A 22,099-nucleotide genomic window follows, 5' to 3' on the forward strand; every position below is an offset into this window, starting at 1 on the left:
GCGACGATCGACTGGCAGTGATGCCGTTGGCCATTTGTTCCGAGATATGGACGTCTCTAGCGATGATAGAATGGTTCGAAATCCAGTGCAAGCCTGAGTATCATGGGACTGGAGGCGGATCCTTCTCTTCCCTTGTTTTCAAAGACTGTCACAAATACAGTATCCTTGAATACACTGCTTGACCAATGGCGAGCCATGGACAGGTGTATTCAGGACCCGGAACACAACGGCAGCCTCGATTCAAAACAGAATGTCCTCTTTCGTATTGGGTACGCTATATATGAGTCCAACGATAGTCACATTTGTGGATCTGGTTGTTCATCAGCCTGAGAAACTATAGCCAATCGTGTTTGCGCCGTATTGCATGCATGACTGGCCTGCCACAGCCTACAGGTCATTGTGCCAGAGGCTGTTGCTGATGTGCAAAAGACAGAAAATGGACGCAGTCTCGCACCTTTCTGCATGGCCAGCATCACAGTCTCTGACGTACTCTGGCGCTATCGATGCTGTTCGAATTGTCGTAGTATGAGTGTGGAGGCGACAAGTCGAATCCGTAGCGACGCTGAGGACGGCAGTAACAAAGGAACCAGGGCACATAGTCAAAGGTTATGTATAGAACTATGGGATACATGGATTGCATGCGCTTGCTTGGCTCTGTGCTCAATGGGCTTGCTGCTTATCAGGGTATAACGATCGGATTCTATGCTTATTCCACATCCTTGCGCTTCTCTGACCTGGCAAGCATGGGTCTGTTGACTATCTGGCTCCGCCTGCAGTTACGTCAGTCCTCCTCCTCCTCGATCGTTTTGGCCTTGCTCTTGAACGACGGCCGCACGGCGATTTCTTCAAGCACGATGGTTTCGAGAGAGGCCTGCACCGACACGGCGGTCGAGGGCAGATGCAGTTCGCTTGACACAGTCATGTCTTGATCACGGACGGATAAAATTGGTCCAGGAAGACTCGGTGGTGGATCCGGAACTGTGTTTGTCCCGGTTGCTGTTGCTTCTGCTGCATTGCCACCATTCTCAGCACTCATCTCAACCTTCGGGACACGAGCATCCAGTGTAGTTGACGCTGGCCCTCCAATCTGGGACGCTTGAGGAGTGTTTGGATCAGCGGAGTGCTCAGAGTTCTCTACTCGGTTGTCTCTGTCGTCTGCTGCAGCTACGACTGCCGACGGATTCTGCCGTCTATTGCCCTGGAGTTTACGGTAGTTGTCGTCAAAGATGTCTTCGAGATCAAAATCGTCATCGGATGCTTCGTTTCTTTTGTTTCTGCTGTCGAAGCTGCTGGCATCGTCCACGTCGACCCCACCCTTCTCTGGGAGTGCTGATGGGCCGTCATTAGTGGCGATAACAGGGACATAATCTGTTGCCGGTTGAGACAGCGATTTTTTTGAAGGCTCCTTGCTCAGCGGAGCTATCGATGCCAGAGGGAGGCCCCGTACCCGCTTTTCGTCGTCGACATCGGTGGGATCTGTGACTGCATTAAACTCGATGTCGGGCTCATCGGGCTCACCGGGCTCGTCGGCCCCGAGATCGGCCTCGAATTCATCATCGAGCCACTTGGTGGGGTCCTGTTCGGAAAGTTCGTTTGGGTCGCTATGATCCTCGACGATGACTTCTTCGAGATCGGCTGGATCGACCGCCGGCTCATCATCCAGCAATAGTTTTGGAGATGCCAAGGGCTCCGTATTGGTGGGGTTGATTCGGATGTGGACTGGCAAATGCGATCCTACAATGGCCAAATGATCCTCTGATGCATCGCTGGCTCCGACGGCGGTAGCGACTGGCGAAGTGTCCAGAGATGTTGATTGTAAAGCCTGGGGCTGTGGGACCGCAGGGGGCGAGTTTGGGACGGTCGAAGATCCCAGCAGCGACAATAGCTCTGGCCGAAGGCTGGGAGATGGATGCTCGTCACCAAAGGGTATACTGAACGGATGGACTTCGCCGGACTTCTGGAGATCGGTGGGGGTTCAGAACCACGATGATGCGCGGGAATGAGTGACTCGGGTTGGGCTCGTGCATCCCGCGTGGGAACGTTCCCGCGAGTCAGACCAGACTTTCTGTCGTCCCTAAACTCACCTCGGTACCGATGCTGGCCATTGAGTTGCGCTGCATCTCCTCATCTGGATTTGCAATGACAAGTGTGTGGTTCATGGCCAGGCTCGGTGCTAAAATCTCGGTGCTCCCGATGGTTTCGCTGAAGTTGAGCTCGACTTTTTTGGCCTGCCCAGGGGGTTTCTGGGCCCATGTGCCATCATCCTTGCTGGAGATGGGTTCGACTCCCGGCGGGTGAGATGCACCACAACCCATTACTGCGCTGTTGTTCTTGATGGAGAGGAACAAGTTCCAAGGAATTACTGTTCTTGGAGGCGCCTCTACGAGCGTCGGAATGAAGCCTCTTGAGTGGGTCTCGGATTGAGCAAACAAGGGTAATGGCGAGAGGAGGCCGGGGCAGGCAATTGCTGTCTGGGTCTGCAGTGACCCGATCGCAAAGCGCAATAGCGGAGGTAGAACCGAACAGGATCCGCCAGGAAGACAGAGATTGGATCTGAGACCGAGACTGAGACCGAGGCCGATGGACAACTGCAGGCGCTGGGTGAGGTTTGCTGGCGATGAGACTACATTCCGGGCCCTATCGACCACAGCTCATGCCAGCGAGGGTGCATCACCGCCCATATCGACCACCATCCGCCAATTGTGACGACATCCTCCCCGATCACACTCTCTGCTGTTGCCGTTGTCGTTGCTACTACCCGATACGTCATCACCTAGAGACCGAGCACCGAGCCGGGAGAGTCACCCACTCACGGCCCAAGCATTGGCAGCTATAATCCCACGGAGGAATGACCAGGGCCTCGCCTTGTATCCATGGCGGTGATATGCGCATCGCTGGTTGTTGCTGGCTCGACACCGCCATCCTCATGCGGCCAATGTGTCCAACCCCTCTGCGTCTCGGGAATCAATCCACACCTCCATGGGTCGGACACCCAGGAATGGGTTTGACCACATGGTCGCTCTTGGCCGAGTACAACATGATCCAACGACGTTGTGTCCCTGTCCCTAGCGAAGATGTGCCCTACTCTCCTCAGAATGCCGTCAAGAGCGAGGGGAGGCCAGACTCTCTTCCCAAATGAAATTTCACGCATTCATTGCCCACAATGACCTTTTGGAAATTAGAAACAAGCCGACAGATATCCAAGCCATGAAACCTCAGGTTTGCTTCGTGTTTGCGCATATGCACCGCCGCCACCTAAAGCACCAAAGCTCAGATCGTCGACCGATACCCTGTGCATCGTTCTCAGTTGCAGAGCCAATGAACTCAACCCCATCCCTTGTATGCCCACCCTTACTGAAGTCTCGACTGGCAGGAGTAATTAAATTTTGGTCCCTTCAGGAACATCTTCATTCGATGGAATGACGATCCCGTGAGCAACACATCGCGGTGGCATTCATCCACCAAGTTCGCTCAAGTCTGCGGCTGTTGAATGGTATTGACTTGACTCACACAAGCCATGTTCATCCGGTATCTTCCAAGTTGGCCCAATAAAAAACGGGACACCCCGGGTTTGACCATTGATCAAATGTTTTGTTGCCCAATACCATCGCGCGCTGGCCATGACCATTCTGTGATGCGGTGCAGTACCATCATCCATTGCCTGAAAACCATTGCTTCCATATTCAGTGTGTCCAAGAGCAACATTCACCGCTGGGACTCCGAGACCAGTGCAGCGGCAAGGCAAGGGCTATGCATCCAGCCCCCGGAGGCAGCGGTTTGCTCAGTACTTTGAGCAGTTCGAGCACCACCGACGCCGTCCCAATCACCCTCATGGAAGCGTCAAGGTGGCCTCGACGAACGAGTTCAACACCTCGCTGGTGTGCTCCAAGTGCCTGGAGCCAGTTCGGTTGGAAGGACTCGATGCGCCCAGTGTTGCGAATTCCCACTTTGTCAGGAGCTGCAAGAATCCCAGCTGCCGGACAGTGTGGAATCGCGACGTCAATGCGGCGCGCAACATGATCACAGTATGCAGGTCGATTGTGGAGATCGGAGAGCGACCGGCGGTCTTCACTCGGAGGCTGCCAAAGTGATCTGCTTTATATCATATGGCATAGTTAGACGCATGCACATCACATACTACGCTGTCAAATGGGTTGTGGGCAGGTGCCCCATTCCCCCCTGAATACCGTGTATTGTCGCTGCGGGACCAAGGCCCGATCAGATGACTCGATACTGGGACCAGAGGTCGTGGAGCAGACTCTCGGCGGCTTCAGCCAGCTTCATATCAGGAGATTCAAATTGTAGGTGCTTCACAAAAGGATTGCCCCAAGGCCATATATCGCTATGATATATGACCTTTGAATCGATGGTGTATGGATCGATGTCGCGCAGATACATAAGCGAGGTGCATCCGTTTTCACAGGTAAAATTGCATCCGGAGGCAAACGCAAGGCGCATCTGCAGTAAAGTCATTCAGTTTTAGAGGGCTGTGCATGCGGAGACGGGTTGTACGATGGTTCATCGAGCCCCTTAGAACATTGCGAACGCTTTCTTCGAGCGTATTCACAGACAAGATTGATACGTATGGGCATAATTCCCCTTCGTCAACCTGCTGCTTACCATAGTCAGCGCTCCAATTTGACAAGCATAGATAATTGGGTTTTCGATAATACTGGAGGCAATGTTTCCAGGACTCGCCATGCACACATAAATTCCCGACGACTTTAGCAGCTCGGCTAGCTGCAACATAACCACACAGCCAAGACGTTTCGAGCTCTCATATGGATTGGCACTGTAACAGATCAAATTTCGGATGAGCGGAGCTCACTCGCAAGTGAGCGACCATCGTATCACCGGCTGTGTTTGCTAGTCGGAAATTAGAACAACCCGGTGGCTTGTTACCTCTCTATGCCTTGGTAATCGTCCAGAGAGAGGTAGTCAGGCACGGCCGAAGTTGAGGTCAGATAGATAACTTTACTGGGTTGTGCAGCCTTCAGCACTGGCTCGAGTTCCTTGATCTGGGTGTGCGCATGAGGGAGACGCCAGGAGCATGGATATTGAGATATCCGTTAGCAACGGTAACCAAAGAGCCGCCGTGCGCTTGAAGACAACGGCTTCGACAACTTGCCATAATATAGTGTCCGAAAGTGTTTGCTGCGAAGCACAATCCGAGACCGTCCTCTGTCACCAGGCCCCTTGGCTGGTCGATGGCGTCGCCCCCTGTCTTTGCGACGTAGCTGGGCCGAGTGAGAATGTTATAGAAAAAGTTGGAAATATTGACACCAGTTATGTTGAGGATGGCGGCATTCAGGTAAAGTATATCAAGCCTCTGGAATCTGGAATGCAAAGGGATGCATGATTGTAAGATGCTTGTGTGGCCCGCTGTCGATTAGCGCTATGGTAAAAAAAGAAGGCTCGCACCCAAGCTGGTGAGCTCGATAATTCGAATCACGATCGTACCTCTTCATGAAATCGGCACAGGCTTGAATTACACTTGTCGGCTTCGAGAGGTCAACCAGCAAGATTTGAAGCACCTGCCTCCCCTCGTCTTCGTCGTCGAACAAGTCCTGAATTAGCTGGCTTTGGGCTGCCTTGGCTTTTGCTTCATTGCGACAAGCCATCACCACCGTCATTGGTTGTCGCTTAGCAATATAGACCTCTGCTACGAGCCGCTTGGTCAGCGCATAGCCGAGCCCGCTGAGACGATCATATCAGGAGCAATGCGCGGAATCGGGAGTTGGTGGGGGGGGGAGTCAGAGCCTATACCGAACTTCAGGTCAGCCACGTCGGGCAGTTCACAGCGGTATGCCAAAGCAACTACCTGTTGGCTCCCGTTATCATGTATATCTGATGGACTGGCGATTCCATGTTGCTGTGCTGCAGCGCTGTTGGAGAGTCGGTGGGCCGGAGCAGACAGTACGAAAGCCTGTCGATTCTGCCAGCGGCGATGGCACGATTTTGTGATTGGCAGGAGGCCGAACGCGCGCAGCCAGCTGCACCGCATCTCATGACTCCACATGACTTCACATGACCCCCACGGGCCCTCTGACTTGCGCTTCTTGGAACCAAACCGGCGGATCCGCCGCATTCTGGCAGCCAGCACCTTCAGCACCTTCAGCACCTTCAGCACCTTCAGCACCTTCAGCACCTTCAGCACCTTCAGCGACCTGCTGGCACGGTCGAGGATGGCGGTTGCGTCGCTTGTTTTTGTGACGCTGGTGTTCTGGGCGCTCGTCCGGGTGATGGGTTTGATCTTGGCGAGGTTCTATGTAAGCGCACGATTTCGGTACTTCTCGAATCCCACTGGCCCTGCCCTCCTGCTGCTCTCCATCCCAGGAATTGACCGCGGCCAGCTCAAGACTCTATCAACCTTCAGGCAGCTAATTCTCTATCGATCCACAGCCGCAGAAATTCAAGGAGCTCACCGACCCCGTAGCTCCTGGTTCTCCCGCCCTACTTCCAACGAGCTCAAGCCACGGCTCGGCCCGAAAGCGGTTCCACCATCTGAGCATCGGCCATTGGTCTCTCTCATTCTCTACGAATGCGCTGAATAGTGCCCTTTACAAACTGGTCCCCGATACTCCGCCATGGAGAGCCTTCCACCGACTCTTTTATTCAGCCGGGGCTGTGTTTGGCCTCCTCTCCCTCTTTGGCAGCATGGCTTTCCTCGCGGCCAATGGCATAAGCTTATTGGTCGTATTTGCAAAGCTTGCGAGCCCCTCAGCCGATATCACAGCCGTCCAAACACTCAGTCCTCAGGACCTGGAATTCAGGAGCAACAGCAGCTCGTCATACTCAACCAGAACATACTTTGCCCAGTCGATGGCGGGTGGAAGCAATGGCTTTGTCTCCTTGGTAAGAACCGTGCTCCGCCTATGGTTCCTTGGCGAGTAGCTGGTGTCCTCGTCTTACCACTCCTGTGATTTGTTCTGTATTGATCATATCGGTAGATACCTGGGGTCAACATACATGTGTCATCTTTGGGCTACTATGTCCTTGCGCTGCTCGTATGCGGCGTCGTCCACGAGCTAGGGCACGCTCTTGCTGCAATAGTGTAAGCCTTCAGATGGTAGACTGGACACACTTTAGCGGATCCTTTTTGCAGCTTGCCATCGTTCGCCAGGACGGATGCGCCCTCGTATCTCACTCTATGCAAGGAGTCCTACGAATCTCACACGGCTGTTTCCCACGTTACCGTCGAGTAGCGAGAGAGTTCCAATCGAATCTGTTGGCGTATTCCTCTATGTTATATATCCAGGAGCATTTGTCGACCTCCATCAGGCATCACTGGAAACCAAGGGTCCCTCTCAAAAGCTGAGGGTGATTTGTGCCGGTGTATGGCACAATGTTGTACTGGGCCTGTGGGTATGGCTTGTGCTTACGACGCTACCACTATGGCTCTCCTGGGGATACAAGCTGTCGAATTCGGGGGTCGTAGTCCTCGACGTAACGAGGGTGAGTACTGTTGTTTTGTTGGTGCCAGCCAAGGCTAAGATTGCCATTAATCATGTCATTCAATTATTGCTGGTAGGACTCGCCATTGCGTGGCCATGTGCCGCCCGCAGCCATGATCTCGCAAGTCAACGGACGAGACGCTAGCACTGTCCAGGATTGGGAGCAGCTATTATACGAAAATCTTGTGGATGATACATCCATACATCAAGGCTATTGTGTCACAGCATCCCGAGAAGGTCAGTGGCTTTCGAGTGCGCCAAATGGGAATCTGGCCCTGACCGACCGATGGAGCTCAAGCCGGATTGCGGACACCCTGACTACCATATGCAAAACATACACGGTGGCCCCCAATGTAAATGCCAGGCGTTTGACCTTTCATGGATGCACTTTGGCTCCAGACAAAGGGACTTTAGAATGTTGCGATGTCTCTGAAGCGCATCCTTTCGGTCGGAGACCGAGTTCGCTGCAGTGTTTCCAAGAACTCGACGCTACCAAGACCTTGATGTCGGTGAGGATTTAATGTGTGGTTGACGGCCTCCAAATCTTTGAGCAGACAGCCCTTCGAAATTTATGAACCTGTTACAGAGTCAGCTGCTCTCGGGCCAGGACGTTATATATAAGAATGACTTTGCAGGCTCTCTGCGTATTCTGACCCAAACGCCTCCAAAGCCCATGCAAGCTTGTCTCTTGGCTCATAATATCACAGAGAATCATCCCAGGTGTCGAAGCCGAAGCGATTGTGACATGGCATCAGGACCGATGCAATGCATGTCGGTGTATGTCCCGCAGCCGTATGTCCGGTTAATCCGACTTAGTATTCGGGATAGAGAGTCGACCGCGACCCTGAATCCGTCAAGCAAGGACACCTCAAGAACGGTGACTTTTCTGGGCGACCCGCGAGAGATTTGGGAAGGCGGTAAGGCTGTATTCGGTGCTGTATATGGCAGTTGATCATTCCCTCGATCTCCGATTCGGACTGCGCCCCAGGAGGAGGTAAATTAACGGCGTGCGATTTTGCTTAGTTCGAATCGGATCACTTGTGCCTCGGGCGCGATGGCTCCCGATATGCATCCCATACATGGTTGAGGAGTTGCTTCAGTAGGTATTGCAGGTTGATGATAATAGCCTCGGATCACATCGCTTTGTATTGCAGACTGTATCGATTGCACATGAGATTCACTTCTTGCTGCATGTCGATTCGCTCACTAAGCCTCTCGGGCCTTGCTAACTTTGCTTTAGGTTCATCATGTCATTTACCTTTGCCCTGGCTGTGTTCAACATGGTACCAAGCCACATGCTGGATGGCCAACATGCCCTTGTTGTCATTGTGGACGTAATAATGGATTGGATCCATGGGCACGTATCCGGAGAGAGTCTCGATGTCTCTGGCAAGTCCCACGTTTCGTTTGGGAGAGTGGATGCCCGCAAACGATCGACAGTGAAGTGGATTTCCAACGCAGCCACGGTTTTGTTGTCTGTTACTATGCTGCGAAGCGTGCTTGGAGCATTTGGAATATAATGGGTTTGGACCTAGGGGCTCGAATGGTGGGGCTGCAGCACCCGTTGGGAGCCAGATGCATGAGCTTTCGTCCCTGCCCAAGTGGCCTTGCCCAAGTGGCCTTGCCCCAGCGGCCTTGCCCTCGGATTCCCGGGATGGCAGATTGTGTATTCAGGGTGCAGAGACAAAGTGACCATGGCCCTCCCAGCGAGGCTCACAAGCGGGTGTTGTGCTTCATTTCATTCCACATAAAAATGGACTCGTATTCGCTGATGAGCAGTTCCAGCGCCGCGCACTGGCAGGGCAGTACATGCTGGCTCAGGAACAGCATCTCTGAGAACAACTCGAGGGTTTGCTCATGCCACCCGAATCCTTCGGGATCATTGCTCGAGACGGCAGCAGCGTCGTCTTCGCTGCCAAGGTCCATCAGAGACTTTGTTAAATTCGGAGTCGACAACAACTGAAGGCTCGGACGCCGCAAAATGTCGTTGGTGTTGCTGTTGTTGTTGCTTGCAGTCATACTAGGTTTCAGCCCGACGGCTGTTAGATTGTGGGCACTGAGACTGGGCCTCCGGCGCCGACGTATAGGCAGCGGTTCCTTGGCTTCATGCAGATTGCTCTCGGATATCGCTGGCGAGTCCCCATAACTGGGTGGAACCAGCACATTCTCGCTGTGGTCCAGTCCATGGTCTCGGTCTCTATCGTGGTCGCTACTTGCGCTGTCCGAGCTCGAGCTTTCTGCCACCGAAGCTTCCTCCATCAGGATGGTCGGAATCGACCCGTCGTTCTGGGCAATGAGTCTCGATGATCCCGCCACCGTCATCATAGGGAGCAGCAACTCGCTTAAGTTGTCACTCGACTCCTTGGATGACTCTCTGACCATAGCCTCAAGCGAGAGACCCGATCCGCGCCGGTCGTCGTCTCGGGATAGCCGCCGGTTCTTGAAAATGTTTTGGATAAGTCGAGGCGAGCTGATATACGATATCCGCCGGGAGGTCGGCGCCGAAAACTGCACCTTCTGTGGGAGCCGAAAAATGACGGGCCCAAATACCCAAGCGATACCCCGCAGCACCGGTATAGTGAAGAGATCCACGATCCTGTTATACGGGAGGGCGGCGCCGCAAGAAGGATATCGGTCATAATTTGGTCCGTGGAGCCGACTCTGCAAGTGATGTCGAGATCGGCATAGAAGAGCGCTCCGGGCACGAATATGAAAGCCCAGATTTTGATACGAGTCGTAGCCATGACCCGTCGGGGAGGAATATCTCTTCGATTCGTCGCGACTGCCCAGCCCCATGAATCCATCCAAGCAGCAAATTGAATTAAATCAGACCAACAGACTGACCTGTGCAAGTGTCCCACAGTTGCCTTGAGCACAATATACTCGGTCCGTGACATTTTGGCAACGATCTTGCGGAGATCACACATGCGATCACGGTCGTCTTGATCAACCTCTGTCCGGGTGCAAGGTTTGCTATTGGTTAGTTGGGGTTGGTATGACCGTATGAAGCAGACCCGCTGTGCTTGCAAACGCAGAGGTGAAGACCCTCCCTTCCGAAACAAAGTCGTGTTGGAGATTGTCCAACATGCATCAAAGCCTGTTTATCCTGGGCGACAGGCGACGCAACATCAACCTTGCCCACACAATGCTCATGCCCATATACTGGCATACCTACATGCCATCATGCACCTACCCATGGAGTCCATGATCTGATCTGAAATGTATGGCTTGACGAGCGCATGTCTGTTGGTTCGGAGGAACTGGAAGAGATGCCAGGACATTTGTGTTGCTTGTTTCTCCGAGACGTGCTGGATGTCGTTATTTGGAATGGCATCGACGCTCCGCATCATCAGTTTGGCTACGTTATCCTGTATGTTGGTGGCACGCTTGTCCAGGGCCACGAAATCTAAGTATTGATGACCAGAAGGAGTTGCAAGGAAGAGAGAAATGGGGGGGGGTGTTGCAGAGGAGGACGAGTGTGTATTCCAATAGCGATCGACCAGGGTCAGTCAAGTGTGAGTCCGATGCAGGCAAGAAAATTACCCGGGCCGCAGTCAAGACGAGGGTGAAGCCAGGGCGAATTCAGTGGACCAGGGCGTTCACATACGAGACTGCCGACGGCTTGAACAAAAATGACTGTGGGCTGCAAGGACTTCTCCTTTGACTAACCCATATAACTATCAAGCCACAAACTGAACTATCCCAAGCGTCATATTTGTGCGTACCATTAACAAACTGAATCTTAAGCCTGTGTGCTGAGGGTACTTCATTCTGTCCATCATCTGGAACTGGTTCATAAACGATACCCTGTGTGAGAACACAGTTTATATCAACAGTATAGCAGCAGATCCAAGACTTGGCTTTGCGGCCGCTATACCAACCGGAGTATGCCTTGTCGAGACCCTCGATAAACTCCTTAATAACTGTGATTCGAGCATCATGCTCGTTCCGGAACTGACGGATGTACTCGGGTGAAGCCGAGACTCCCACCCCGTCGGGCTTGCCGGAGTCCTGGGCTGCTCCAGCCACTCCAGCCACTCCAGCCACTCCAGCCACTCCATGTCTGCCGGCGATCTGGCTCGGCCGTAGTTTCACGATAGTGGGTGCATTTGAATCTGGATGCCGAATGACGTCAGTCCCAGCATCGGGCAAAGATTGTTGGCGAGCGCGGTAACCTGTAAGTTCCTGCCGACGACTGTCGCGTTGTGTTGTGAGAGGCTCTGCAGAAGTGTTCCCGGAGCGCTCTACCGGCGAGTCGGTCTCCGGAGTTTCGGACTCGGGCTTGGGTCGGATATTTCCTTGGCCAGCTGAGGTCAGTGTCGTCATCATTAGTTGTATTCGTCAAGATTGTAGGGATTCCACCAGTACCACCCTCCCGTGGTCGCAACATGCTCTCATATTGCTACAGCTTGATAGCGTGCTTCACCCCGCACATCGCCAGGCGTACTTACGAAAGTATCGATCCGGTGCATAGGTCGAGTGAATCTCCTTGGGTGGCTCCACGAGAATGTTCTCGTTCAGTTTCATCAGCCGCTCGATCTTTTGAGCAAACTGTTTCCGCGACTTGTTTGACACTCTTTCCGGAAGATCCAGCTTCGTTTGCCCGTCCACGTAATGACGCCGATGCGCTCATTGCCTGTGGGATAGAGGCTCCGAGCTTGCCATATCCGGACACATACAAGATCGAGGCACCAGTTTGTGAGGTGCTGGCTGTCCAATCCTAAATCAGCTGCGGCCGGGTTGGGACTTTCGAAAACGTTGTGCGTGCTGCTGGTGGAGGATGAGCTGTCGCTACCCACGCTGCTTCCAGACGATTCTTCTGAGGCTTTGTTGCGAAGCCGCGTTTCCTTTGCATAGCGCATGGCTCTTTCTCCTGAGGTTGGGGGGGGGAGAGAGGTATGATCGTTGGATACAAGAGAATGAAGTCACTGTGAGTCCAGGGACGAAATGCTGCTTACATACACTCGGCGTGGGGAGTATCGACAGACGGCGTGCAGGACTCAGTACGATGCAACACAACCGGTGAATGAGTCCACAAATCCATTGGTCCACGCCACCAAAGGCACACACAGGCCAAACGATAGCCGATTCGATACCGACTACTTTCAAGGAATGCCTTCTTCTTGACCGGATCCATTGTTCCACCGGGCTTCCAGACCGACTTTTGAACCTGTGTGCGCTTAGAGGGCTGTCGTTTTCCTGGCAAGCTCAGTTTGTAAAAGTCCAGGATGCCGCCCAGACCGGATTCAGAATCATCTTGAGATGGATCGGTTGCCCCGATTGTTTGGACGTTTCCGACCGATACGGAGGTCCGTTTGCGTCGCATTGCCTCTAAGGCACCTGCTGTATCTGTTGCATGGCCATCGGGAGAAAGTGGCCTGCTGTTGGTGACAGCGGGGGGCTCCTCAGGCGTAACCGTCATCTGTCCCTGGGTCGCGACCCTTCTCAGAGCCGGTCCTGGCAGTCTCGGGCCCCTTTGGGGGGCTGGAGATTTGGGTACCGTTTGCGATGACAGAAGCGAGCGTTCACCCGAGATAGTCGCTGTTAACTGAGCTGTGCTGTTTTCAATCTTGTGAGTGGATAGCTTGGGTGCATCTGCCACTACTTCAGCACCAATTTGTCCTGAGATGACTTTGGATGGGGCCCCAGATGCTCCCAGAGGCAGTTGGAATGCGAAACCCGATGTTGCAGAAAGAGTGGACTTGTCCCCTGGAGCAAACGGTGCTGGTGGATGGGCTCCCGTGCTGATTGGGTCCTGTGGACCGGAGCGAATGTGGGCCTCGACCACCTTACTCACTTGCGGATAAACTCCAGGCTGTTGCACAGCCATGGGCGCATCAACCGGTCGGTGCAATTCGCCAGGTCCGGTTGACGAAGACAACAGCCAGTCTTGTGTCGTTGCACCCCTTGATGGTGGCATGAAGGAAGTACCTACAGCAGGAGTATCATCCAAAAAAAATGATTGTGACAGTCTATCGTCGATTCCAAGATGCACCGGATTGGTTGATCCCTGAGCATCTAAGCTGCCTGCGCGGACTGCATTGTCGCTGCTTATGGAATTAAGGACGCTTGAGTTCCCTGGCGGAAGGTCGGAATGTCTAGCAACCGTGGCATTGTCGATGAATATGGAGCGATTCGCAGACTCGGTTGCGTCGCTGGGCTTGTGGCTGTCGAGCGAGGATGCGGCCCTGGGAAGGGTTACTTCAAGCGGCTCTCGGAACTGATCCAGACCAGGATCTCCGCTTGATGTGCCGAGCCCTCTGCCAAGGTCCGACATGAGGCTCGCAAGGCTTCGCTCTGGACGTGGTCCTCCCGACAGGCAAAGGAGATCGTGATCGAGTCTTTCACCAATCGAGACGTTATCGTGCGACAATGCTTGCTGCCGACCGGGTGTGAGCTGTTCTGCATTCAAGGTGCGTGTCGAGTCATGCATAAGTCGATCCGTCTGTGCCTCTTGAAGCCACTGAGGGTCGAGATGTAACTCTGCTGGACGGCCATGCGCCTGGCAAGCGCTTGTAATTTTTTGTCCAGAAGCGAGAGTTTCGGTACTCAATCCGACGGCATCATCCGAGGATGCCACCGGGTTCAACACATTTGTAGCAAGTGTGTCGAAATCGACTCGGCGGATACTGGAATGCTGATCGCGATCAAGTTGGTGCCGGGGCCGGTCCTGAATGCGTGCAGGCGTTTGAGACTGCTTGTTCACTGGTTTGTCCAGAGCCGAAGTGGAGGCGCTCAGTGGTTCGACTGGGGTTACGTCAAAACCGCCGCCCAACTCGGTGTCAATGTCAACAATGCGATCGAGCGAGTTGCTGCTCTTGGAGGAACTTAGCTGCTCGATTGAGATTCCAATCTTGGGAAGAAACTTTTCCAGCCCAGACCTGAACCGCCGGCCCTCGGTGCATGATCGCCACTGGGTCTGAACGGGTTTGGTGCACATGACATCGGTCCGCTGCTCGTTCTTTGCTGAGGAGCGTAAAGTGTTGCGGGATGCGGTGACCGGAGCACGGCCCAACTTGCGTTCAAGCTGAACCAGCTGGGCAAGGGTGGAATGGACGTCATCCAGAGATTTACGACCGCCAAACTTGGTGAGTTTGTGGGCCTGGTCGGGTTTAAGGTCGGAAGTGATGGCCCGCAAGTGCGAGGCAGTAAGGATGTGCATCTTTTGTAGTTCGCCGGCGATCCGCGAGCCCCTTTCGGCGTGAAGCCCTCGGCGACTCCCAGAAGGACCGGTTGTCAATTGGAGGGAGTCATTCAGTCGGCGTTGGCCATCGTGCTCCGAATCGCTCCATTCCGGGCTGACCGGAACCAGATCATAGTCGAGGGTCGTGTGTGGCGTGCGGGTATGAATGCGGGGACTTGATACGTTGGCTTCAGGGTGGACGAAGGAAGGGGAAGCAGGTATCCTGGAGGAGTGCTGAGGCGGAATCGTCAGAACAAGAACTCGTTTTTCCATGTGTCGCCAATGTCTACGGCCCCTGCGATGCTATCGATGTTGGGAATGCCTTGCGGTGCTGTCAATGTTGGAGTGCAGTGTGTGAGAAGGCGAGTCGGCTCGACAAGACTTTCGACCGCAGTACGGAGGGTTGGGCTTGGCTGGTGGTGGTGTCTCGGATAGGACCTTTGGCTGGAGGAGAAAGCCTTTGGAGCTTTGATTGCTTCCACGATGGTGCCGGCCGAGCCGCAACATATATGTTACGAGACCGAGCTCGGGGTGCGACAGCCCGCGCATGATTGACGACAATGCCATTGAGGGTTGCGGCGGTCCGACTGGAACAACGAAATTATGAGACGAAGAGCGCTCATGTATTTCCATGGACTCTCTGCCGCCCCAATATATGGCGAGCTTATTTTGAAACGAGACACCTTCCCACACGGATGACTTGGATGGGCTGTGTGATTCAGACGGCTTTGGCTGGCACCTGATACCCCATCTACACTGGGACACCTGCCCACAACCCATTTGTCGGCGTAGTATGCGATGGCATGCGTCTAACTATGCCATGAGAAATAGAACAGATCACTTTGGCAGCCTCCGAGTGAAGACCACCGGTCGCAGTGCAGCGATGCGGAAATCGAGGGTGCTGTGTTTGGCCATGATTGCAATGAGTGGGTGAGTGTATTCAGGTCACAGAAAAAGCACTGTCATGGCTCAACGGGGTGTCCCATTTCATTGTGGAATCGCTGTAAGGCAACGACCGCCCTGGTTGCCGGCACCAGGCGCAGCCACAAACAACCGCCCGCAGCCGTTGAGGTGAGCAGACAGCACACCTCCACCCCGACCACGGGCTCTGCCTTAATCGTATCTCGCCGACACCACCTAATCGCACCTACAGCCATGTTTGGAAGAGTGGGATGCGGCATGATGAGCGCCGCTGTGACCCGAGCTTCGAGGGCAGCCGCCGCCTCACCAAAGGTCAGCGGCTGCCTCTTGTCCGCACCGGCCTCCAAAGCTTCGTTTGCAACTGCCCCAGCGCCCAGTTGGCAGCTCAACGTCACCGAGAAGGCTGCTTCGGTATGAACTGGTCGGACTAGATTCTGTGTCGATTCGGGGGGGGGGCTCTCCTATCTTATTCGGTCGCTATCGATCTGCCGACCATCAACGTAGTTGCATTTGATAATCTCTCTTGCCATCGACTTGATTGCTAACCGTTTTGTGCCCGCAACCCTCGACATGCAACGTGGCCAACGACCACCCCCCATTTTCCCACATCCACCCCACAGCAAATCAACGCCATCAACCAGAAGGAGGCTAAGAGTCTGGCGCTCCGGGTCGCCGTCGACCCCGGCGGCTGTCACGGCTACCAGTACAAGATGGAGCTGACGGACCAGTTCGAGGAGAGCGATCGGTGAGGAACCGTTGTAGCTTGACACTCCCGAATCACTTGACCGAGTCAACACGATTGTGCTGGACTGACCTGAGGGGGAGGTTGGGTTCGCTTGGACAGCCCAAATGAAGAAATAGGGCTTGCGAGTATCATTTGATCTGACTATCCGACCGCCTTCCGCCAGTTTCTTCGAGAAAATCGGAGCCAAGGTCGTCGTTGATCCGGTCTCGCTCGAGCTGATCGATGGCTCTACTCTAGACTATGTCGAGGAGCTGATCGGATCGAGCTTCCAGCTTGTCGACAATCCCAAGGCCGAGACGGCCTGTGGATGCAAGACCTCGTTCAGCATCAAAATCTAGCCACGCAACCGACATCCAATTTTTCGCTGGCGCACCCTTCCGCAATGTTCATGCCACACTCGCCGTCCCTTGTCCATAGCACCACTCAATACATGGCCACCCTTGCAGCTACGACCAAAGCCGACTATCCAAGCGCAGAAGGTCGCACCCAGGGGAGCATGATCGGGCCTGTTGGGTCTGGTTGGCTGGGGTGGGTGCCGCCAGCGGCGGAGGGGGTTTGCTGGTGGGGAGCGGCGGTTTGCACAGACCCACCAGCAAGCAACATTTTGGGGATTGGCTTGTTGCTGCTGCCGCCGGTGCATCTTGTCGGCGATCCACACCCTCGTCGCCATGGCATCATCTTTCTTTGAGAACAACCCACATCGTCGATGGAACCCCCTGACGGATTCTTGGGTGCTCTGCTCGCCGCACCGTGCCAAGCGACCCTGGCTTGGTGAGGCCCGCAATCGTGGTATCATCGGCGCTTCTTGGTGGTCGATGCTATTTGGTTGTCTTGGCCGCTGAAGGTCAATCGGAACCTCTCTCCTCGCTCACAGGCCAGCAAGAGTCTCCTCAAAAGTCGATCAGCACGAGCTACGTTTCGGACTGCTATCTGTGGTATACTCCCTTGTCGCTCCATTGTCCTATCAAGCGATCCATCGACTGATGCTCGCTGTTTCGTGGCTGCAGCAGGCCAATTATTGACTGCTGTGGTTGGTCTATTGCCTAAACTTGGACGCACCATGGATGGCCTCGGTTGAATGTGCTTCGTTGGTGCGCTTTGCGACCCAAATGTCTGGTCGCTCAACCAGCCCTCGCAACACCCGCTCCAACGGCGAATCCAAGAACCCCGCCTACGAGGCTACGTTTGTGTTTGATAACGATTTTGCTGCTGTGAGCGAGTCGTATGTCTCTGCAGATGCTGTCTTTGCCCCCGGCCAGAGTCGAGGTATGGTAATATCCTCCCGCTACTGGAGGTTGCAGTCTAGGACTTGTCCATCCATGCAGTCCTACCAACAACAAAGACGAACGCAACATGTGCCATCTTATTGAGCAATCATTATTCATTGAACCAAACAGAGGGCGATTCAGTCGAGCCTGCCCCTGATCACTCTCTCGTTCTCGCCGAGCGCTTGCTGCGAGCCAAACCGGTCCGGGGCAAGTGTAGGGTAGTCTGCTTCTCGCCCCAACACAACCTCACCCTCGCTGAGATGGACCAGTCTGCAGTCGAGAACATCATCCGGGCCTGGATTTTGGAATATGAAACTCTGGGCCATTTCGATTACATCAACTATGTCCAGATATTCGAGAACAAAGGTGCCATCATGGGCTGCTCGAATCCTCATCCGCATGGCCAGGTAGTTTGGTGTCCTTGGGACTGGCAGAGAGGAAGTTGGGTGCAATGACAATGACCGTTCCAATGGCGATACCGGGTGGCTGCTCAGTCTCTCATCCCGGGGTTGACATCAGCCCAGGGGCTCACCAATGTGCCTCAATTACCTCAGATCTGGGCGACCGAATCTATCCCTGAGGAGCCCTCGAAAGAGCTCCGGTCTCTGGCCCAATACCGTAGCCAGCACGGTTCCTGCCTTCTCTGCGACTACGTTGGTCTCGAGCAAACTGACGGCGCCCGAACGGTGGCCGAGAACGATTCATTTATTTGTGTCGTGCCTTACTGGGCCGTCTGGCCGTTCGAAATCTTGGTGATGGCCAAGACCCATCTTGTCTCGATCGTCCAGCTGAGCGACAAGCAGCAAACCGATATGGCCGACATTTTACGTCGGATGGCCTGTCGTTACGATAACTTGTTCCAGTGCTCGTTCCCATACTCTATGGGCATCCACCAAGCACCCACCGACGGCAAAGACCATTCAGACGACTGCCATCTGCACATCCACTTTTATCCCCCGCTGCTGAGAAACGCCAATATTAAGAAGTTCCTTGTCGGGTATGAGTTCACCGCGATCTGAATTGCTGTCATGGCGACCTGCGATATTCATGAATTAGATGAGCACCATGACGTAGCTCGGTCGAATGCTCTGGAATGAGCGGTCTAAAGCCTTTGGTCGAGTCTGAGGCTTCCGACTGAGCACGCTCACCTGTCCTCAATCTTTGTCCTCTAGCTATGAGATGCTGGCCGAGCCCCAACGGGACCTCACTTCTGAGCAGGCCTGCCAGCGACTCAAGGCTTGTTCTGAAGTTCACTTCTCTCGGGCTGAGAAAGAGTTGAGGGATCAAGCGCCCTTGCCTTCATGAGATGCACGTTTACCGTTGTTCTGAGAACGATCGTGGCAACACATATGCGACACAAGAGTGCCATACAGGCAATCTGTTGACAACAAGAATGAACTGAACTGAACACAAACACATGGAGGACCACCAAAGCAGAGAGTACAACAAAGGAGGTTGGATAACCCGACGACAGCGGTCACTTCGCCCAGCTATCGGACGAGCTCGACATTTCAGAAGGTGCTTTAGGAGGAATAAGGGAGATGGTTAATGTGAGGAACGACTTGGAGTCCGAGAAGCCATCAATGAAAAATGATATCGATCAAGAGCGCGATTTATTGAGACAGGGGGAAACGGTTCCGACTCTCTTGAGATGGAATAAAAGAAAAGTGAATTGATGTGCAAGGTTAAGAAAACAGACATCCATCCCCATGCCATCCAAGGGGCTGGTGCACAGATATAAGGCTTTGAAGGCTCGATAAATTTATACGGAAGGGGATGCATGGCCTAAACATCCAAAATGCTTTGAATACGGGGGGACAAGAAAAAAAGATCACACCTCATCGACGAACGAGAATTGCCTCAATAAATAATTAGACGCAGGGGAGGATGAGTTCATTGGCTCTGCAACTGAGAACGATGCACAGGGTATCGGTCGACGATCTGAGCTTTGGTGCTTTAGGTGGCGGCGGTGCATATGCGCAAACACGAAGCAAACCTGAGGTTTCATGGCTTGGATATCTGTCGGCTTGTTTCTAATTTCCAAAAGGTCATTGTGGGCAATGAATGCGTGAAATTTCATTTGGGAAGAGAGTCTGGCCTCCCCTCGCTCTTGACGGCATTCTGAGGAGAGTAGGGCACATCTTCGCTAGGGACAGGGACACAACGTCGTTGGATCATGTTGTACTCGGCCAAGAGCGACCATGTGGTCAAACCCATTCCTGGGTGTCCGACCCATGGAGGTGTGGATTGATTCCCGAGACGCAGAGGGGTTGGACACATTGGCCGCATGAGGATGGCGGTGTCGAGCCAGCAACAACCAGCGATGCGCATATCACCGCCATGGATACAAGGCGAGGCCCTGGTCATTCCTCCGTGGGATTATAGCTGCCAATGCTTGACCGACGTGGGTTGTGGGGTCCCGAGGGAACATAGAGGGTGCAAGCACGGAGGGAACCAGCAAGACGCTGTAGCTACAAGCAACCCGACTCGGGAGAGGAAGGCATATCTGATATGGGGAAGAAACGAACAGGACAATAAGCCAAATCGCAGTACAGACGAGTAGGGTAGACAATACTCAGAGGTGGGCCTTGGAGAAATAGAACTGAAAAAAACCAGGTACAGAGTGAAAATCATGATAAGATGAGACAAGGGAATCACTGACAAAACATCCAGCAAGGACTGAGGAGATTCAACAATACTCCAGACATAAGATCAAATTCTATCCGAATTCGGAAATTGGAGGAATCGATCAATGGAAAATTGGGAAAAGACTTCGGGTCAGAACGAGAAATGGATGAGAAAAGGAAAGATAGACTCACTGAGCATAAATAATGAAAGGAAAGCAGAGGAACAAAGACATCGAAGGACGAAAAACGATGGAAGAAAAAATTTAGGATAAAAAGCGCTCCTAGGTGGGCTCGAACCACCAACCTTCCGGTTAACAGCCGAACGCGCTAGCCAATTGCGCCATAGGAGCCAATCGCCCAACGTGGGGGTCGAACCCACAACCTTGAGATTAAGAGTCTCACGCTCTACCGATTGAGCTAGCCGGGCAGTGAAAGTGGAGAATCGGGGTATCGATCCCCGTGCCTCTCGCATGCTAAGCGAGCGCTCTACCATCTGAGCTAATTCCCCCAGGTTTGCCCCGATCTCGTTATCGAGTGTTCCGCGGACGCACCTTTTGAATTACTGCCCTCCCATTGCCTACCAACAAAACCAACCCGGTACCAACCATGCCCCCCGACGACTCGCCTGCCCCCGAAATGGCCGTAGACGTCCATGACAGTGTCCCTGGACCCTCCAGAGCACCCCCTGAGGCCCAAACTCAGCCCGAAACAATCGATCTCACGGACCAGCCCACGCCCAAGAAACGCAGAGGCGATGGCCAAGAAGTCTCCCAGCCCATAGTCCCCAGTGGCCAGAAGCCGATCGAAACAACGATCGAGGAGCTCTACGGAGACTCCGAAATGTACCCCAACCCTCCCGATGTCGAGGCCGAGAAGAACTGGGCCATCGAAATTGCAGCCAAGGAAGAAAGGGGCGAAGCCTGTGAGGCCGACTACATGTCACTCACCTTTGACGAGATCACTTACCGTCGATTCCGCTTGGTCTTTGCACTCCGAGGCCACAGGGTCCGCTGCTCACGCTGTGCAGACAGGAAGCAGGCCTCATGGCACCTCGACCAAGACGACCACGACATCGTGTGCAAGAACAACATGATGAGCCCTGACAACCCGGCCAAGATTAAGGAGTGCGGCCATGTGACACGATTGAGGATAATCGAGGTATAGCCGTGAGCGAGAGCTTTCTTACGATACCGATTTCATCCAGAACGGATGAGAACTGACTGCTGTAGCACCGTGGGAAAGATTGTAGTGTATCGAGGGAGTAGTCCTGGGTTACTGTGTGTGTGTGTGTAGCTGGGGAACGGATAAGGAAATGGTGCGCGCTCCTGTATGACTCTGGGCGCGTCAACGCGTCAGGCTGCTGGACATATAAGGCCGCCCCCTCGCCCTGCTCTGCTGGAGATCATCTGGAAAAATATAGTGGCCTTGGCTACATGGTAGCATCGGCAACGACGGTTCTCCTCTCGCGTCCAGTTTTCCCAACGTTCCGATCTCTCCTCCTGTCTGTCTGCCCGAGGCCCCCGCCGTCTGCCCAACGCTCCGATCTCTCCTGTGAGGCTCTGCCGTGAGCCTGTCTGTCTGCCCAAGGCCCCCGCCGTCTGCCCGACGCCCGAACTTGCTGGGGAGGCCCTGCCAGTACCCATGACGGAGGAGACAATTACTTTTGAAGACCTTATTGCAGGGGAGTGGAAGCAATTCTGCAGTGTGGATGGCGACCTCAATCGGCTTGCCATCTCACTCACCCCCGAACAGCAAACCCTGGTCAGAACATTTTCTGCCAATTATCGACTCCGAGGACCCGCTGCAACGGACGTTCAACACACCCAACGCCAGTGGGAGATCAAGGTTGCTTTCCTCAGAAAGCTGGAGGCTGCGGTGCCGCCTTTCAAAGGCAGCCGCGA

At 53.9% G+C, this 22,099-nt stretch overlaps 7 protein-coding genes and 3 non-coding genes across 10 annotated transcripts; 4 read left to right on the forward strand and 6 right to left on the reverse strand.

Moving 5' to 3' along the window:
• Window positions 1–751: 751 nt before the first annotated feature.
• BJ171DRAFT_626909 (uncharacterized protein) lies at window positions 752–2,315 on the reverse strand (the record flags this gene model as incomplete). Its single annotated transcript, XM_053115538.1, has 2 exons — window positions 752–1,957; window positions 2,085–2,315. 2 exons carry the CDS (start codon window positions 2,313–2,315, stop codon window positions 782–784), a joined length of 1,407 nt encoding a protein of 468 aa, XP_052970988.1. The 3' UTR covers window positions 752–781.
• Window positions 2,316–4,032: 1,717 nt separating this feature from the next.
• BJ171DRAFT_487642 (uncharacterized protein) lies at window positions 4,033–5,920 on the reverse strand. The gene is made up of 6 exons (XM_053109318.1): window positions 5,822–5,920; window positions 5,461–5,697; window positions 5,129–5,336; window positions 4,903–5,018; window positions 4,621–4,792; window positions 4,033–4,458 (listed from the first exon to the last, which is right to left on the reverse strand). The coding sequence occupies exons 1-6, from the start codon at window positions 5,866–5,868 to the stop codon at window positions 4,219–4,221; spliced, it is 1,020 nt and encodes a 339-aa protein (XP_052970989.1). The 5' UTR covers window positions 5,869–5,920; the 3' UTR covers window positions 4,033–4,218.
• A 220-nt stretch (window positions 5,921–6,140) lies between these two features.
• Window positions 6,141–9,099, forward strand: BJ171DRAFT_487645 (peptidase family M50-domain-containing protein). The gene is made up of 9 exons (XM_053109319.1): window positions 6,141–6,269; window positions 6,403–6,855; window positions 6,951–7,054; window positions 7,206–7,455; window positions 7,532–7,691; window positions 7,854–7,963; window positions 8,125–8,371; window positions 8,478–8,553; window positions 8,695–9,099. The coding sequence occupies exons 1-9, from the start codon at window positions 6,186–6,188 to the stop codon at window positions 8,972–8,974; spliced, it is 1,764 nt and encodes a 587-aa protein (XP_052970990.1). The 5' UTR covers window positions 6,141–6,185; the 3' UTR covers window positions 8,975–9,099.
• Window positions 9,100–14,460, reverse strand: BJ171DRAFT_487650 (uncharacterized protein). Its single transcript, XM_053109320.1, has 9 exons — window positions 12,555–14,460; window positions 12,202–12,327; window positions 12,066–12,164; window positions 11,906–12,028; window positions 11,336–11,761; window positions 11,180–11,242; window positions 10,648–10,860; window positions 10,299–10,407; window positions 9,100–10,050 (listed from the first exon to the last, which is right to left on the reverse strand). Exons 1-9 carry the CDS (start codon window positions 14,392–14,394, stop codon window positions 9,168–9,170), a joined length of 3,882 nt encoding a protein of 1,293 aa, XP_052970991.1. The 5' UTR covers window positions 14,395–14,460; the 3' UTR covers window positions 9,100–9,167.
• Window positions 14,461–15,748: 1,288 nt separating this feature from the next.
• Window positions 15,749–16,757, forward strand: BJ171DRAFT_487652 (uncharacterized protein). Its single transcript, XM_053109321.1, has 3 exons — window positions 15,749–15,969; window positions 16,179–16,303; window positions 16,467–16,757. Exons 1-3 carry the CDS (start codon window positions 15,793–15,795, stop codon window positions 16,639–16,641), a joined length of 477 nt encoding a protein of 158 aa, XP_052970992.1. The 5' UTR covers window positions 15,749–15,792; the 3' UTR covers window positions 16,642–16,757.
• Window positions 16,758–16,938: 181 nt separating this feature from the next.
• On the forward strand, window positions 16,939–19,248 carry BJ171DRAFT_487663 (galactose-1-phosphate uridylyltransferase). The gene is made up of 6 exons (XM_053109322.1): window positions 16,939–17,074; window positions 17,178–17,238; window positions 17,433–17,569; window positions 17,701–17,978; window positions 18,126–18,568; window positions 18,744–19,248. The coding sequence occupies exons 1-6, from the start codon at window positions 16,972–16,974 to the stop codon at window positions 18,874–18,876; spliced, it is 1,155 nt and encodes a 384-aa protein (XP_052970993.1). The 5' UTR covers window positions 16,939–16,971; the 3' UTR covers window positions 18,877–19,248.
• A 1,226-nt stretch (window positions 19,249–20,474) lies between these two features.
• On the reverse strand, window positions 20,475–20,548 carry BJ171DRAFT_t35. The gene has a single exon. It is a non-coding gene; the product is annotated as a tRNA-Asn (tRNA).
• A 4-nt stretch (window positions 20,549–20,552) lies between these two features.
• BJ171DRAFT_t34 lies at window positions 20,553–20,625 on the reverse strand. The gene has a single exon. It is a non-coding gene; the product is annotated as a tRNA-Lys (tRNA).
• An 8-nt stretch (window positions 20,626–20,633) lies between these two features.
• On the reverse strand, window positions 20,634–20,706 carry BJ171DRAFT_t33. Its single transcript has one exon. It is a non-coding gene; the product is annotated as a tRNA-Ala (tRNA).
• Window positions 20,704–21,600, forward strand: BJ171DRAFT_170749 (uncharacterized protein). Its single transcript, XM_053105954.1, has one exon. It carries the CDS (start codon window positions 20,805–20,807, stop codon window positions 21,360–21,362), a length of 558 nt encoding a protein of 185 aa, XP_052970994.1. The 5' UTR covers window positions 20,704–20,804; the 3' UTR covers window positions 21,363–21,600.
• The last annotated feature ends 499 nt before the right edge of the window (window positions 21,601–22,099 follow it).

Source organism: Polychytrium aggregatum (assembly GCF_025602895.1).
Source record: "Polychytrium aggregatum strain JEL109 chromosome Unknown BJ171scaffold_3, whole genome shotgun sequence".
Taxonomy (NCBI): domain Eukaryota; kingdom Fungi; phylum Chytridiomycota; class Chytridiomycetes; order Polychytriales; genus Polychytrium; species Polychytrium aggregatum.